The sequence below is a fragment of the Bactrocera dorsalis genome, chromosome 2 (assembly GCF_023373825.1).
Source record: "Bactrocera dorsalis isolate Fly_Bdor chromosome 2, ASM2337382v1, whole genome shotgun sequence".
Classification (NCBI taxonomy): Eukaryota; Metazoa; Arthropoda; class Insecta; order Diptera; family Tephritidae; genus Bactrocera; species Bactrocera dorsalis.
The window spans coordinates 3,907,682-3,923,704 of record NC_064304.1 but is presented as its reverse complement, the minus strand read 5'-3'; the positions used below and the strand labels follow the sequence as shown (position 1 = coordinate 3,923,704).

General features: G+C 35.7%; 1 protein-coding gene across 9 annotated transcripts in view; it reads left to right on the top strand.

Moving 5' to 3' along the window:
- LOC105226800 (cubilin) overlaps positions 1-16,023 on the top strand; it is a 97,865-nt gene that overhangs the window by 6,066 nt on the left and 75,776 nt on the right. For all 9 annotated transcript variants that reach the window (XR_007421741.1, XR_007421742.1, XR_007421743.1 and 6 more), the window contains exon 2: positions 2,933-4,471. Coding sequence is in view for 6 of the 9 variants with exons in the window: in XM_049448549.1 (XP_049304506.1) it covers positions 2,941-4,471 (1,531 nt within the window). In the remaining 3 variants the exon portion in view is untranslated. The remainder of the gene's footprint in view (positions 1-2,932; positions 4,472-16,023) is intronic.

Here is a 16,023-nt window from a genome sequence, read left to right as displayed (position 1 = left end):
AAGACAACCGAAAATTTTAAATTGCATTTTTGGCAATACCACAATAATGTATGGCATATGGAGAAAAGTCAGCCGGAATCGAGATATTTTATTCTTTTTAGGCAAAAAGATACATTATTATTAGTAAAACACGCTATTTTGTTTTCCCTCAGATAGCTCACATATTGGCCGATATATGGGATACAAAGTCACCCGAAAGTATGCACATCTTAATATAATATTACGTATATGAGGATTAAACAAAATATTGAATCGATTTAACCCATTTTCGACACACGGGCATACTATTATCAGCAAAGGATTCCTTCATAGGTACTGGGTCCACGTATTCTGCACCTAGGGGACTTGAACAATTTGGATTCGATTTGGAAAATGTTTGGTCATACTTCAAAGGCACTATTCATTCAAAATTTTATATCTTTATGTTAATTGCTTCTTGATTTGTACACTCGAACGGAAAGTATAAGATGGAATTTACAATTTTGTTATATAGGACGGAGGTGTGGTTTTCGTATATTTTCGCACTGTAACATAGGAATATTAAGTCAATATTTTATCTACAGTGAAAGCCCTATTAAATGGACGTGCTTTAAGCGGACATCTCCATGAACTGGATAAAAAGGTTGTTAAGCAGACATTGAGAAAGCAGCCTTAAATTCGTTATTTTTCCCAATGAAATTTATTTATATCAACATATTCAAAATTAAACCTCAAAGACAATACTTTTCGATCATAAAATATTCACTGTATTTAATAGTATACCACAGCAACGTGTGGCCGGATCCACTAGTTTATATATATATAACTTCATATCTAACTAGATTAGTTTTACCGTCACCAAACGTTTTAACCTAACGCTATTTGTGCTAGCTTAAAAATGTAATTCCTCTAAAGTGTCGCGCAGTGTATTCGTTTCATGCAATATTGGAGAACCATACCATCCAAGAAGCTTATTAAAGCTAAAAGTGGAGCTTTTTCACAATTGTTGCAAGAGCTTTTATAATTTAAACTTATTCAGACTATAAAGCTCAGGAAGCTATTGAGCTTTTGAAGCGTTTTGAAAGCAATCAAGTGTAAGCTTTTATAAAGTCGCAAGCTTTTTAATGTTACTGTATATAAGCATCTGTAGAATGTCAAGTTTTAATGAGCTTTGCAATGAAATAAACTGTAAGGAATTATTTAAACCATTATTTACCATAATTAAAAAATTAGCGCAACTAGTTTCTTCCGTGATAAAATGCTTTACTTTTAGGAAGAGAACTCAAGTCGCCAATTTGATTAATATGCAGTTCTTGGATAGCCGTAAGTGATTTATAGACGAAATAAAAGAGTTTGTTTAAGGGGTTAATTGGGTTTACGGGTTTCAAAAATTTTAATTTTTTATTGTCTTATTAAACACTACAAAACCTCTAGAATACTTATTGTCCTCTATTTTCAAGTTAAACCGAGCAATAGTTTCAGAGATACAGTCTTGAGAACTTGTGCTCTAGAGGCTAGCTAAAATTTTACACAGGTTTTTGATATACAATTCTTAACCCTTTCAGCCCCAAAGGACTTTTTAAACGATGTCAAACATATATAGAAGTTGCTTATAAGCAACTTCGGGGCTGAAAGGGTTAAAGACTTGGACAAAGGATTTTTCGATTACAACTATATGAAAACAAACAATTTTGCGAAATTTTGGTTTTTTGTAAAAATGTCTGCCTAAAATCAAATTTTAAGTGTTTTTCCCTCGTCCAAGTTCTAAATTACAGTTGTAACTATATTCTGTAAGGAGTTATTCTGCCAACGCGGGTGCATCTTTTTTCCGAAGTGTCAGCAATGGTCAAGTTTAAAATATTTTTTTCCAAAATTTCAGAATTTCTTTCTTAATAGTGTAACAATAAAAATGTCTAATAAAATATTTAATTTTTTATACAAGTATTCATAAGTTCTTCGTTTTATGGTCGAATTTCTGTCAATACGTATTTACTTCCAACATTGAGCAGTCAGTTCGTTGTAGTTCATATTACTTAAATACCACTCTCGAAGTTTTTAATATATAATAAATAAACCATTTTTTTTTCAAATGTTACTCATATTCCCCAACGAAAAGGTCATCTGAGTAGTTTCCCTCTCCAATGAAACATAAAATTAATATCTTTACGCATACACTTCTATGGGTTCTTCTATGTTTATACTCATATCTTAAAGCATACAATGACATGTGCGGAAAGGAAGGAAAGCGAAAATGTTTAGGGCAAGCAACAACAAAGATGTGAAAATAGAATAAATTGTCAAAAAAATACTTTTAAACAGACACACATTGAAAATAGATTTGTAAATTTAAGGCAATACATCGACTTCATTCATTCATTGGTTCAAAGGAAAATTTAACCGACCGTTTAATGTCAACAAGGCAGTCAGAGGTGCTAAAGGGTAAATAAGACCTTTTGTGATGTGGTTGTAAAAAGGTTGAAATGGGAAGTTAATGAAGAAATAGGAAAATGTAAAATAAAAGTCATATTATGCCCTTCAAATGTGTGCGTAGTGTTTAAGCTAAGTTTAAAATTGGTATTTTTTGACCTAAGTTCTAAGCTTCATATAATGGATAGTTGATAGATTTTAATTTCATCGCATCAATGAAGCTGCCCCCTTCGCCTTATCATACCATAACTCACCCCAATTTATATTTGAAAAAAGTTTTAATTTTATAAAAGAATAATCCTTTGATCGTCGCTTAGTAAAATTTTCCTCAAAAATACTAAAAAAACGTAAAAGATGGCATCAAGTCAATTTGACTGCTATTTTTAATTAACCTTATACTCGTATATGAATCTGGTAATCCATTTAAAATAAAATTTTATGATTTCGTTATTTATAAACCTTTAAATGAAGTTCTCTTTTCTCTATGCTTTTCCGGTTTGATGTCATCGATGTCGTCGGTGAATAGGGCACAACATGGCCTCAGCACATATATTACAATACTACAGCAACACTAGAACTAAAACAGCAGCAGCGGTATCCACAAAAACAGCAACAGCAACAACAATTGCGCAACATTGTTACGAGCGAAACACTTCCGGCACACCAGAGGCATGTCTCATCACTAACGAGCGGAAACAATTTGCAGACGAGTCGTCAGCAACAGCTGTTAGTAGTAAAAATACAACAACAACAGCAAAAAACACATCTAGAGCAATATCGACGGCATTGTTGTCGTATTGTCTGCCGCCCATTGCAACAGTTGACAATATTTGGGTTCACAGCAACGCGGTCACGACGCCACTTGAAGAGCCGACGGACGATCAGAAACTGCACAGCACCAAGGTACAGGTATTGCATGCGCGTATTGCAAACGAAGTTAACAAAGAGGTATCTAACTGTTTTGAAACGCCAACGCCATGGAAACCTACTGCTGCCACGAAGCGACCAAGTTTCAGGCCAACAGACCCGACGCTGTCGCCGAATCAGAAATCACACCAAGCTGCAGATGATGTTCATACGTTTCGTTGTGTGGACAGTGGTAGGAGAGGCAGAAGCAAAAGTGAAAGCGCTGAGAGCTACGGTGACTTGCAAGCAGAACGCCCTCAGAGACCGCAACAACAACAACAACAACAGAAACAGCAAAACCGTTGGCATTCGGAAAGCAGAGGCGAAGCATTGTCGTGTGGATGGACAAGAGTTAAAGGTATTGCAAATATGTCAAGTGCAGCCGCGTCTAATGCCAACCAGCAACAACAAGGACAGTGCAGTGATGTCGCCGGCATTGTTGTTGGTGCTATTGCAAGTTTACGCAAAACATCTACAGGGAATTGCGCTCGACAGCGGTCACAAGCTATTGCTTACATGCACTGTGCACAAACAAAGGAGAAACATAACAACACAAACAACAAAACCAAATGCTGCCAATCAAACGAAACGAAACAAAGCGAAACACACAACGTTGCCAGAGGCTGCCACGCAGCTGGGGAATGCGATTGCTGCTGCAATCCGCATCTCTTTTCGTCATGTACACGCCAATCTTCCAGAAATGCTATCGAACAGCAACAACAACTACAACTCAGCGGTCTATCGAACGGCTCCAACCAAGAATTTTCTCAGCTGCTTGCCGACAGCTGCTGGTCGCTCGCTTGCAATGCTGTACCTCAGCTACTCGAACAACCACAAACAGCAGCAATTGCGACACCTTTACAATCACAATCCACAACAACAACAGCAAAAGCCACAAATGAACAACGAAGTATATTTCAATACAAAACCAACAAAAACAGCAACTTGTACTACAAGAGGGGTGTTGCGAACGAACTCTATTTGGAAAGAGCTGCTGCAGCTGATGCTGACTTTGGTGGCGGCTGCGGCACAATTCTATCTACGCTGTGTTGCTCTGTGCGTTCGAAGCTTCTGCTTGCCGTGGCCGACCTGCAAGCTCTGTCACGCGCTCTTCTCTCACTCATCATTATCTTTAACATGCTGCCGCTATTTTATGCAGGTTAGTGGAGTTATTGTTATTATGTATTTAATAGAGTCGCAGCTTAGAAGAGCTTCTTCTTGATTTTAACTCAGAAGTTCTAAAAAAAAAGATTTGACAATTTCAGAAATCAACTGATTTAAGCTAAAAATAAAATTAGTTAGTCAGAAAATTTGGAAGAACCATATGTAGTATTTTGCATTCGAATGGCTTAAGGCCGCTTTATTTTCAGTCTCAGATAGCAAAACTGTAGCTTCTGAGTATTTTATTATTTTATTTTTCTTTTAATGCACTTTTTTCATTTTGTCTTTCGAAGTAATACTTACATACAAGATGTATTCCAAAGTAGTTTCTCACTGTACAATCGATAAATATAGCAGATTCTAACGACACATAGATGGCGCCACCAGGGGGCGCTAGATTCAAAAAGTCCTCATATATTAAACTTTTGTTATTCTCTTACCATCTCCCCTCCCTAACCTAAGGAGGATTACCACAAATGACGCCTATCGAAACCTTGGATATCTAAAGCTTTTGAATAATATTTTAAACGTTTATTTCAAGACAATCATTCACTCTGTGGTACCGATGAAACAGATCATATGATGGGTCGCAACAAAGAGCAAATATATACCTTTTTATGGCCGTTGTCTATTGAATTGCTATTTAAAGGGTGATTTTTTAAGAGCTTGATAACTTTTTTTTTAAAAAAAACGCATAAAATTTGCAAAATCTCATCGGTTCTTTATTTGAAACGTTAGATTGGTTCATGACATTTACTTTTTGAAGATAATTTCATTTAAATGTTGACCGCGGCTGCGTCTTAGGTGGTCCATTCGGAAAGTCCAATTTTGGGCAACTTTTTCGAGCATTTCGGCCGGAATAGCCCGAATTTCTTCGGAAATGTTGTCTTCCAAAGCTGGAATAGTTGCTGGCTTATTTCTGTAGACTTTAGACTTGACGTAGCCCCACAAAAAATAGTCTAAAGGCGTTAAATCGCATGATCTTGGTGGCCAACTTACGGGTCCATTTCTTGAGATGAATTGTTGTCCGAAGTTTTCCCTCAAAATGGCCATAGAATCGCGAGCTGTGTGGCATGTAGCGCCATCTTGTTGAAACCACATGTCAACCAAGTTCAGTTCTTCCATTTTTGGCAACAAAAAGTTTGTTAGCATCGAACGATAGCGATCGCCATTCACCGTAACGTTGCGTCCAACAGCATCTTTGAAAAAATACGGTCCAATAATTCCACCAGCGTACAAACCACACCAAACAGTGCATTTTTCGGGATGCATGGGCAGTTCTTGAACGGCTTCTGGTTGCTCTTCACCCCAAATGCGGCAATTTTGCTTATTTACGTAGCCATTCAACCAGAAATGAGCCTTATCGCTGAACAAAATTTGTCGATAAAAACATTTCGAACCGAACACTGATTTTGGTAATAAAATTCAATGATTTGCAAGCGTTGCTCGTTAGTAAGTCTATTCATGATGAAATGTCAAAGCATACTGAGCATCTTTCTCTTTGACACCATGTCTGAAATCCCACGTGATCTGTCAAATACTAATGCATGAAAATCCTAACCTCAAAAAAATCACCCGTTAGAAATCAAATTCACATAAAATTAACATTTACTGTCTTTTAATTCGATGAACTATGTTAATGTCGCCGTATAACTCGTACAGTTCATCGAACCATCGACTAAGGTATTAGCCGTGGTCGATGCGCAAAGGACCATATATCTTTCGCAGAACCTTTCTCTCGTAAACTCGTAATGTCGCTTCATCAGATGTTGTCATCGTCCATGCCTCTGCACTATATAGCAGGACAGGGATGATGAGTGACTTGTAGAGTTTAGGCTTTCTTTATCGAAAGAGGACTTTACTTGTCAAGTTCCTTAGTCCGAAGTGGAACCTGTTGACAAAAGTTATTCTGCGTTGGATTTCGAGGCTGACATTATTGTTGGTGTTAATGCTGGTTCCAAGATAGATGAAATTATCTACAACTTCGATGTTATGACTGTCAACAGTGACGTGGGAGCCTAGTCGCGAGTGCGACGACTGTTTGTCGTCTTGTCCTCGTTCACTACCAGACTCATTTGTCCAATCTGGAAAAAGCAGAACTAACGTCGCTGTTATTATGGCTAATGATATCAACGTCATTGGCGTACACCAGCAGTTGCACACTATTATAGAAGATTGTTCCTTATCTATTCAGTCCATGAGTAGATTGAAGAAGTCGCACGATAGGGAGTCGCGTCGTCTGAAACCTCGCTTAATATCGAACGGCTCGGAGAGGTCCTTCCTAATACAGACTGAGTTTTTGGTATTGCGCAACGTCAGTTTACACAGTCGTATTGGTTTTTCAGGCATACGAAAATTCGACATAGCGGCAACTCCTCTTAGTGATGTCAAAAGCAGGTTTGAAATCGACGAAGAAGCGATGTTTTCACGGGTCTTTTCCAAGATTTGGTGCCTGGTGACTATCTGGTCAGTTGTTGGTTTTCTAGGTCTGAGGCCACACTGATAAGGTCCAAACAGGTTTATTGACGATGGGCTTTAATCTTTCACACATTACGAAGTTCGTGTAGACTGATTGTATTTAATATACAAAAGTGTATTTGCAAATTATTTATATTTGATAATAACAACATAACAATTCATATGTCCAATTGTCCAAAAAATAATTGTAGTAATAGTAATAAAACTTTTATAATCCTTTTTATTACATAAATTAAATATCTTTTTCGTTTTGCTGCATATAAAATATGAAAGATTTTCCGGTGTATATTTTGAGAGACAGGATCATCCATCTCATAATAAATGAAAAAGTTTTACTTAAATGTTTGTGCTGCGTAGAAAAATTACAAGATTACAAGGAGTTATATATGCTTATGTAATAATATTACAAACTGTCTGGTGCTAAACATTTTGAAAGACCAGATTTCATATCAATTTTATATATATTTTCTCATTATGTATAATATATAAATAATTTCCATTACTCGACAAGTTTAGAGTACAAATTGAATGACGTACAAACAAAAACAAAAATAGTATGCTTTTTAAATTACATAAAAGGTTATTTCGGCTTTCTGAAGGATTTCATGCAAGTCGATTTAAAATTTTCTGCTATGCAGATAGCGTACACAGCGTCAATTAGTGTGCGGTGCTAAAATTAACCAAAAATGCGTATGGAATGGTATGCCTCCTAGTTGTTATCAGACAAAATATTTGCATTCTTAACATTCTGGGACTCATCAATGAGGCTCAACACTTATAGCAAACTGTAGTGATATCAAACTTCCATCTGCGGTTGAATTGTTTATCACTTTTTCAGACGATACCCCTTAGGAAATATTTAGTTCAATTAGTTTATAAGGATTTCTAAGTGAACCAATAGATGCTATAGCTAAGGTAGTAATATTGAGAAGAAATTATGGAGTACGAGTATATAATATACATTTTGTGTATGTATATAAGCTATTCACATATCGATAAAATCTAAAGTCACTCTCTAGTGCTCTACGTTCTCCGCTGGGTTGCTCTGCTCTTTACTGTATTGCGCGATTTCGAATGAGTATAATCTATATGTGAAATGAGAATGTGTCAAAGGAGTCTAACGCGAAGCTGGAAACCAATTTAAACTACTGCTTACGGCTATAGCGAACAGCGAACTGTGTCGTGAATTTTCATGTGAACGCCAACGGTACTTTAGATAAGCCTTGATGCGGGGCAATCTAATTTTGGCAATAGTTATTTGCAAATTGAAATTGCTATGCAGCTCATGTGTTGTTGTTGTGAAGTCGTACACGAAATTGGGCAAAAACAAGATAAGAATATGGTACGCACTGCTTTTAAATACTTTCGCTTAAACGAGAGTGTTTTCTTTGTGCCATAAGTGTTGGCATACCTTCTTGTAAATATATATACATATATATATTTATACATGTGTCTTTTTGTACTACATTTGTAAGTACAGTTGAACTTATTGTACAAATCTTAAGCCGTATTAATTCAGCGCATAAGACTGACAGCGAGTCAAGATTTCATTTAAGAGCACTCAACATATGAAGATGGCACCCATTTCTCAGCACGCCTGTCACGGTTTTCTTTCCTTCGAGAGCGTTTGTCGCTGCTCAGATGACAATGACGCTTGTCAACAGCAATTTGACACTGACGGCGCTGCACAGCTCAAATACGGGGCAACAGTCGCTCGTCACAACGACACGGAATGTTATAAGCACCTTGGAGACAAGTCTTCACACATACATATAGGAATTTACTAAACGCGTTAAGTAAGCAGGCGAATATGAAGTTTGGGAAAAGTAGAAACAAGTTTTCAGCATAAAATCAGACTCTTGTTACTTTGTGCGTTTATATAGTCTTTGAAGATATTCCAGGCACAAACATATGTCTTCCGCTTGAGCGACTTACTGTAAACGCTTGCTAATTTGGGGGCACACATATGTTGAGATTGGAGAGGAGGTTTGGCACAAGGGACGTAGGCAATGCGGAAATTATGTTAGTCGTTAAACCTTAAGACATATTAACGGTACATGTAAATTTAACGCAGTCGTCTAATACTGTACATAAAGCCGAGGTGTATTAATGCTTGAAATGAGTGTAGATACATATATATATGTATGTATATACTAAAATAAAAAATGTATGCTTAAGAATTTTAGCTTTTTGTAAAGAAAGTACTGGAGTGTATTGATAGTGATTTTGGGTAAAATGTTGGGTGGCATTAGGTATATATGTATACATATAATATTAATTATATACTTTTATTGCTTAAATTATTTAAATTGAAGTTTCAATCACAGAAAATTTGATTGATGTGGCTAAGTTTATATAAGTTATCTCTTACGGTTTCCAACTTTACTTATAAAAATCATTAATTATTGCAGTATTATTTTGTGGTTATGCGGTTATTACATACACACTATTGTTTAAGGGATTTAAAAATATTTACCACTCAACCTTTGTTGCCCAAATTGTTTGGGAAAGGTACTAAACTGACCGTCTGCCCTTTATAGACGCCGGAAAGTATGCTAAATGTGGAAAAAGAATCGGGGAAAAAAGGTTTGCTATGCTGAAACCGTTGTCCCTGCAGAATTCTATTGTTTTATTTTAATTTCGCTTTCATTGCTTTTTTGTGCATTTTTCGTCGTTCCACTTATTATTCTTTTATATTAACTTTTTATGCTGTTTTCCCATTTTTCCGGCTTTGCTTTCGAAATTACTTCCGTTTGACTTGCACAGGCAGCGACGGCACGAAATTCCCTTAATTTCTCACTAATGCACTAACATACATTTTACAAATATATATATATATATATATATAATATATAAGCATATAAATTTGTAAAGCATTCGGAGTGACGGTAGGGGAGCTGCCTTTGCATTCATTAGGCGAGAATAAACAAAAACTTTTCATTGTTTAAGTTTTTCACCCTTAAAGTGAATTTCCACGAGCACGCTTTCACTTTGGCTGTATTTGAATTGGGAGCTCGCTTTTCTATCACTAATTTGGTTTAAAACGGTAAAAAATGTATAATTGTACGATTCCAAATCGCTTGAAATATTGTTAATTCTTTTCCTTACTTTATTGTGCCATTCTTTATATTTGTTAAAGATGCATCATTGCCCTGAATCTAGTTGCTTGCAAAGACCGTAATATGAAATCAGTATACCAAGGTATCCGATTCATTTTATTAAGCTCTTGGACTCAAACTTTTCTTTATTAAAATGATTAAGCACAGCTTTTCGAAGTTTCATTTTGTTGAGTTTTTGTTCTGTCTTCTCAACTCTGCATAAATCGGCGGTATCTTTTTTCACCTGCTGTTGGGATTAATTAAAATTTTAGCTTAACACTTTTTGTTTCAAAAGCGTAGCAAATGAAAGTGTAACATATGCCGGCGTTAATTTCATTAAAAACACTGCGTATTTAGAAAGTTTAAGCGTGTCTACTTATGTTTCACATGAATGACGCAAATTTAAGAAATTAATTTTAATTGTTTATCTTTTGTTACGCACTTCGAGACAAAATATTACTCATGATCTCAACTTTGTGAGAGAAAAAGTAATAATGTAAGGACGGAAAATAATCCTCAAGTAATTATGAGAAATGCTGCCAAATGCTGGCTATAAATGCGGTTGCATGAACACTTTTATCATGGGAAAGGATGCAGTGTGCTACGTAGCTGCTATCAGAATATTATATCTAATCAAATTTAACCCGGACTGGTCCATTAATACCACATTTGACCGATTCGGTAAACATTTTTTCCTAGATTGGTACAAACTTTTTTTTTATTTTCATGTGAAGTTTGATATCTTTATGTCAATTAGTGTTAGTTTACCAGGCGAATAGTTAGTCTGGTGATTTATACCAAGAAGAAAATTGAAAATTGATTGAATATATTATATATTTTTTTGAAATCACGGTTAAGGTGTTAAGAGGTTACAAAGGTACAAAAAAAGGTATTAATATAAAAAATGATATATTTGAAAAATATAATATGGCATATCGAAGGTACATTTGAAACTCCTGAAATTTAGATATAAAAATGTTGAAAATTCAGCTGTTGAGACTTCATCTCTCTGGGTGTCTCACAGAGAAGTGCTCTCGCCGTGGACAGCATAACTTATTACTGGTTCATCTAAAATTAAAAAAAAACCAAAAATATTCCGTTAGTGCATATATAAATTTCGTGTTTGAATGAAGGAAACAAAAACAAATTAAATATTATTTTTTTTCTCAGGCTTTGAACTTATTGGCTTAAACGTTGTCTCTTAGAATTTTACTCGGATTGTTTTAAAATTTGGGAGAACATTTTAAACATATTGTACTATTTAATAAGACAAACAAAAAAAAAAAGAGTTTTAATTTTCAAACCCACCTAACCCCTTAATAAAGAGATCGATGAATCATCATCGATCATCATAGAGATGGCAGATATCAATGTCTCTTACGGATTGTCTCACGCATGCGAGTCAATGTTAAGTAAAAGATATGCTTGACAGCATTTCTGAAAAATTTCGACTTTAAGGGAATTTGAATTGACTTCATTAATTTGAACACAACTTAAGATGATATTTGATGTTTTTCAGTTCCAAAATTTCATTCAAAATTTATTTCATTTTAAAAACCTGCGTCTTTATAGTTAAACTCGTTGAGCTACCTTCAACTCATTAAAATATATTTTCCTAACAGTGTTCTCAATCTGGCGTTTAATAATATCAAACGGTAAAACTATAAAAGGAGAAAAAGTTCAACAGAAGCGAACTATTAACGTTTCACGTTTTAACCATTTTCTTCGCAAAAAAATATATAAAATAAAGAAGAACCAAATCCAATGTCAGCAGCTATAAAAAGCAGAAAGGCGGTAGACTTAGAATAGTTTCATCTCATTCATACATACATTATTTACATACACACATACATGCATAGTATATAAAGCTTGTCTTACTATTTAAGTTAATGGAAAATCCAAGCAAGAGCTCTCTCGTATACATACATAGAAGCATTTCTAAATCCCTTTTTTAGGTAATCTTTTAATTCGTCATTACCAAGCAACTCGCACGTACACAAAAATACATACATACATATGTATATACAAAAGTTTCAGTTTATCACAAACTTGCGCCGCTTTTCTTATCAAAGTCTTTTACATATGCTCTTGCATAGTGAAATTTTTGAGCTTTTATAAGCTCTGGAAAACTGTACATTGAACGGTATTGAGCGTACTCACTCAATAAAATGTCTCTCGCTCTCTTCGGTTTTCCATTTCTCACTTGTCTGAGCCGCAATATATTTTATGCGTTCCTCGGAGCTTTTTACGGCCTCTATAAGTCACGAATTTGTGGCAGACAGCCGTTGACAATACGCACATACTGAAAATGAATTAGAAATTGACTTTGATAAGAAAGCTGTGCTCAGCTGTCAATCGCTGCAAATATTTTATGTTTGGTTGCTTGGATAAACACTTCAAGTTACAAACATATCTTTTGTGCCGGCGAAAGAGCCGTGGGGTAGCTATTAAGTTTGTAAAGCACCATAAATTGTGTAAACTCAGGGCGTCCGGCAATAAAAGTTCTAGAAGTTTTTAAGGGCTATCAAAAGTCCAATTAATGAAGCACTTGTATATTTTAGTGAGCGTTTGATGGCGCGAAAGCAAAGAAGGAAATACACATACTTTGCACTATTACCTTTATGTGCAGAAATTTAGAGCCTTAGAGCTTTAAGCCTTAAGGGATCCGTTTAAATGTGGTTCGCATAGAACTGAAATTGCAATTCTCGAAGAAAAAAAATTATATAAAATCAATTAGGTTGTCTATAGTAAGGTGCCTTGTAAATCTTTGATCAGAAATTTTTCAGAATTCACTCTTCAATTGTCAGAAAAGTAAACTTTACTGTGACTTAAAAGTCTGCGCTCATATTAATACAGGTATATTTGACCCGGTTTAGAATCTATTAATGTGAGTTAGCAAATTCTTGAGAATAAGTTAAAATAAAAATATAACAAATCGAGTGATATCGGTTTGACTGTTTTCAGCTCTTTTGAAATAAACATAAATATCTAAATTATTCATTCAAAAATATTATCTAGAAAGATATCAAAAACATGAATATATCGGACACTCTATTAAGTCTGGTCAGCATGACGAGCCAGGTCGATTTAGCCGTGTCCGTTTGTCAGTTGACTCAGTTTTGGACTGTTGACTCTTTACGAAAGTAGGCATATACTATTATTCAACGCGACGCTACAATCTCCGAACAAATCTATAAAGCCTATCTATAGAGCGAATCTATAGCAGATAGCAGCCATACAAACGATCCAATCAAAATAAGACTTAAAATATTTTTACATTATTTCATGGAAATTAAATTGATCACTTTGTATAGTAAAAGCTAAAAACGCCAATATATTTTTTTATAAATATTCATTTATTTTTATAAATGCCTAACCGGGCACTTAATGTAATTAAGACATCTTATTTCAACCCTTTTTATTTCTCCATAAACTTTTGCTCCTTTAAACACCTACACATGGGTTGACATTAAAGGGCAAAAGCCTCAAGCAAGCCTAAACAAACAAATATTTTAATGCAATCAAGCAGCAATTTGACAAACAAATCGCCTGGCAATATATTTGCTTTACGCAAAGCACATTGAAAAAGGAAATGAAACCATTAGCAGTCAACAACCAACAAACGATTATGAGTACAAACATTTGTGCTCACATACACATACATTTCTCTAGATATATTGTTATGGCAGCGTGTGGGTGGGCTTGTGCAACAATTCAAACAACGTCAATGAGCCACATCAACGGCGGCAGTTAGGTATTTTAATCAAAGATGTCAGAAGATTAATACCGCGCTTTTTCATTGTATTTGCCTTAGCAACGGTCCGCCAACACCGTGTGACTTAGTGTGGGTTGGTATGATCCCTCTCGCGTTTGTTGAATTTAATCACATTCCTTCGGGCTGCCATTAACTGTCTACGTACATTTGCAACATTAACGATTGAACACTTGACATCGCGCGTCGAATGGTCAATGAAGAATGACGAATGATGGCTGCCCTGATGAGCAAAGTTAATCCGCAAAGACTGCCGTTAAGTTGTATTTGTTGATGTTTACGGGCAAAGGAAGAAGGCAACGTCATGTATGTAAGATATAGCATTACAATAATTAAAAAAATTTCATGGAAAAACGAATAAAGGAATAAGGGATAATTAAAAGTAAATCGCAGTAAAGCAGCGCAAATACAGTAGAACATGCCGCCGAGGCGAAAAGCACATGCAGCGCGTTTAAATGCCGAACGAAGGTGAGAATAACAGTAATTATTACCTTACAAATTGGCTGCCGTTCACATGGATTTCAAATTTCAAGCTCAGATGTGGCGAGCGATATGCATAACGTTGATAGCTCAGCATTTGTTGTTCGCGATTTTCAAGCAATTTTAGTTGTTGTTGGCCAATAGCAAGATACCTACATATGTATATGCTAGCTTATTTTCTTTATCTTGTTATTCGAGGGAATAGCCAGGCGACCGCTGTCGCAAGGTAACACTTAAAACCGTCAAAACCAAAACAAGCATTGTCTTTAACCACAATCTGCACCAGGCCTACACTGCCGCCAAAATCATAAGCTTCATGCGAGAATTCATACATACCTAGTCAAAAGGTTCAAGCCTAGCTGCATTGTTTTCTGTGTTTATGTATGTGAAGATGTATTCCCCAAAAAAAAAAAGAAAAAAAATAAGACACGTCAAATTTCAACTCGTCTTCAATATTTTGTATGAAATAAAAGTGATTGCCACAGCTAAATTAAATGTGAAATATCGAAACTAAATTGCAAACACACACATTTCGACGTATTTACACTATTTGAAGCGTCTTCACAACCCTCCTTATCCGAGTAAACATACATTCTAGAGAGCTAAGTACTGGCGCAATAAAACTTTTCGGCGAGAAGAAAATCAAATCATAACTTTTATTTTCTGCTGCAAATCAAATCGACAGACAGATGATTTGTTTTCGCCTGCTGTCTTAATAGCCAGCATAGCTGTAAATATTGGCAGCTTACACACGCTTACGCACAAGTGCTCGTAGACAAATATACATATTTCAAAGCAGCAGCAGCGAGTAGGCACCCCAGTGGCGCGTAATGAGCCCTAGCGTATATAATGCTTGGTATCTAAATGTTTCTAGCACTCTGCTTTGCTAGGTACGCTGCTTTGCCGCTCACAATGAGTATTGCTGAGCAGTTGGAAAACTTTGGAGAGCAATTCAGCGCAGTAAAAGCACAAATTGTCGAGAGTGCTTTCATAAGCAATTATTAAACAAAGCGTTACACACATATAGTACATCTTTGTAACAGAAAGTTGTTGAATTAACTGAACTTCCATTGTGGTTGGACTCAGATTTCCTTGTCATTTATTCAAAAATGTATATGTTTTCAACTCCGCTTAGGTAGATATATAATCAGTTATGAAATGCATCTCGAGTCTACCGTTTTAATAACATGAACAGCGTATATTAAGTTTGTCTTGAAATTTGTAACACCCCTAAGGAAACTTTGTAGGCCGTATAAGACTTATGTATTAATGATCAGCTTACCATGCTGAGTGGATTTTGACTTGTCCGACCACCATGGCATAAAGCTGTCGTACAAACTGACCGAACAAAATCAAGTTCTTGCAAGGAGTCTTTTGTAAAAAACAAAACTGTCGATTCTGGTGCAAAGAAAATACACAAATTATTCATGAACAACCGTTACATTCACCTAAATTGATAGTTTGTGGTTTTTGGTCTGGTGGATTCATCAGTACTTCGTACTTCTTTCGAAATGAAGCTGGTAACACCGTTATGATCAATGGAGGGCGGTGTAAATCGTTGCTAACCAACATTTTATGGCCGCAACTGGGAAAGGTTGTTCTTGACAACAATTGGTTTCAACAAGACGAAGCTACGTGCCACACAGGTCATGCAACAGCCGGATTATTGCGAGAATTTTTTGAGATTCGATTTTTTTAAAGAAATTGTGACATTGAATGGCT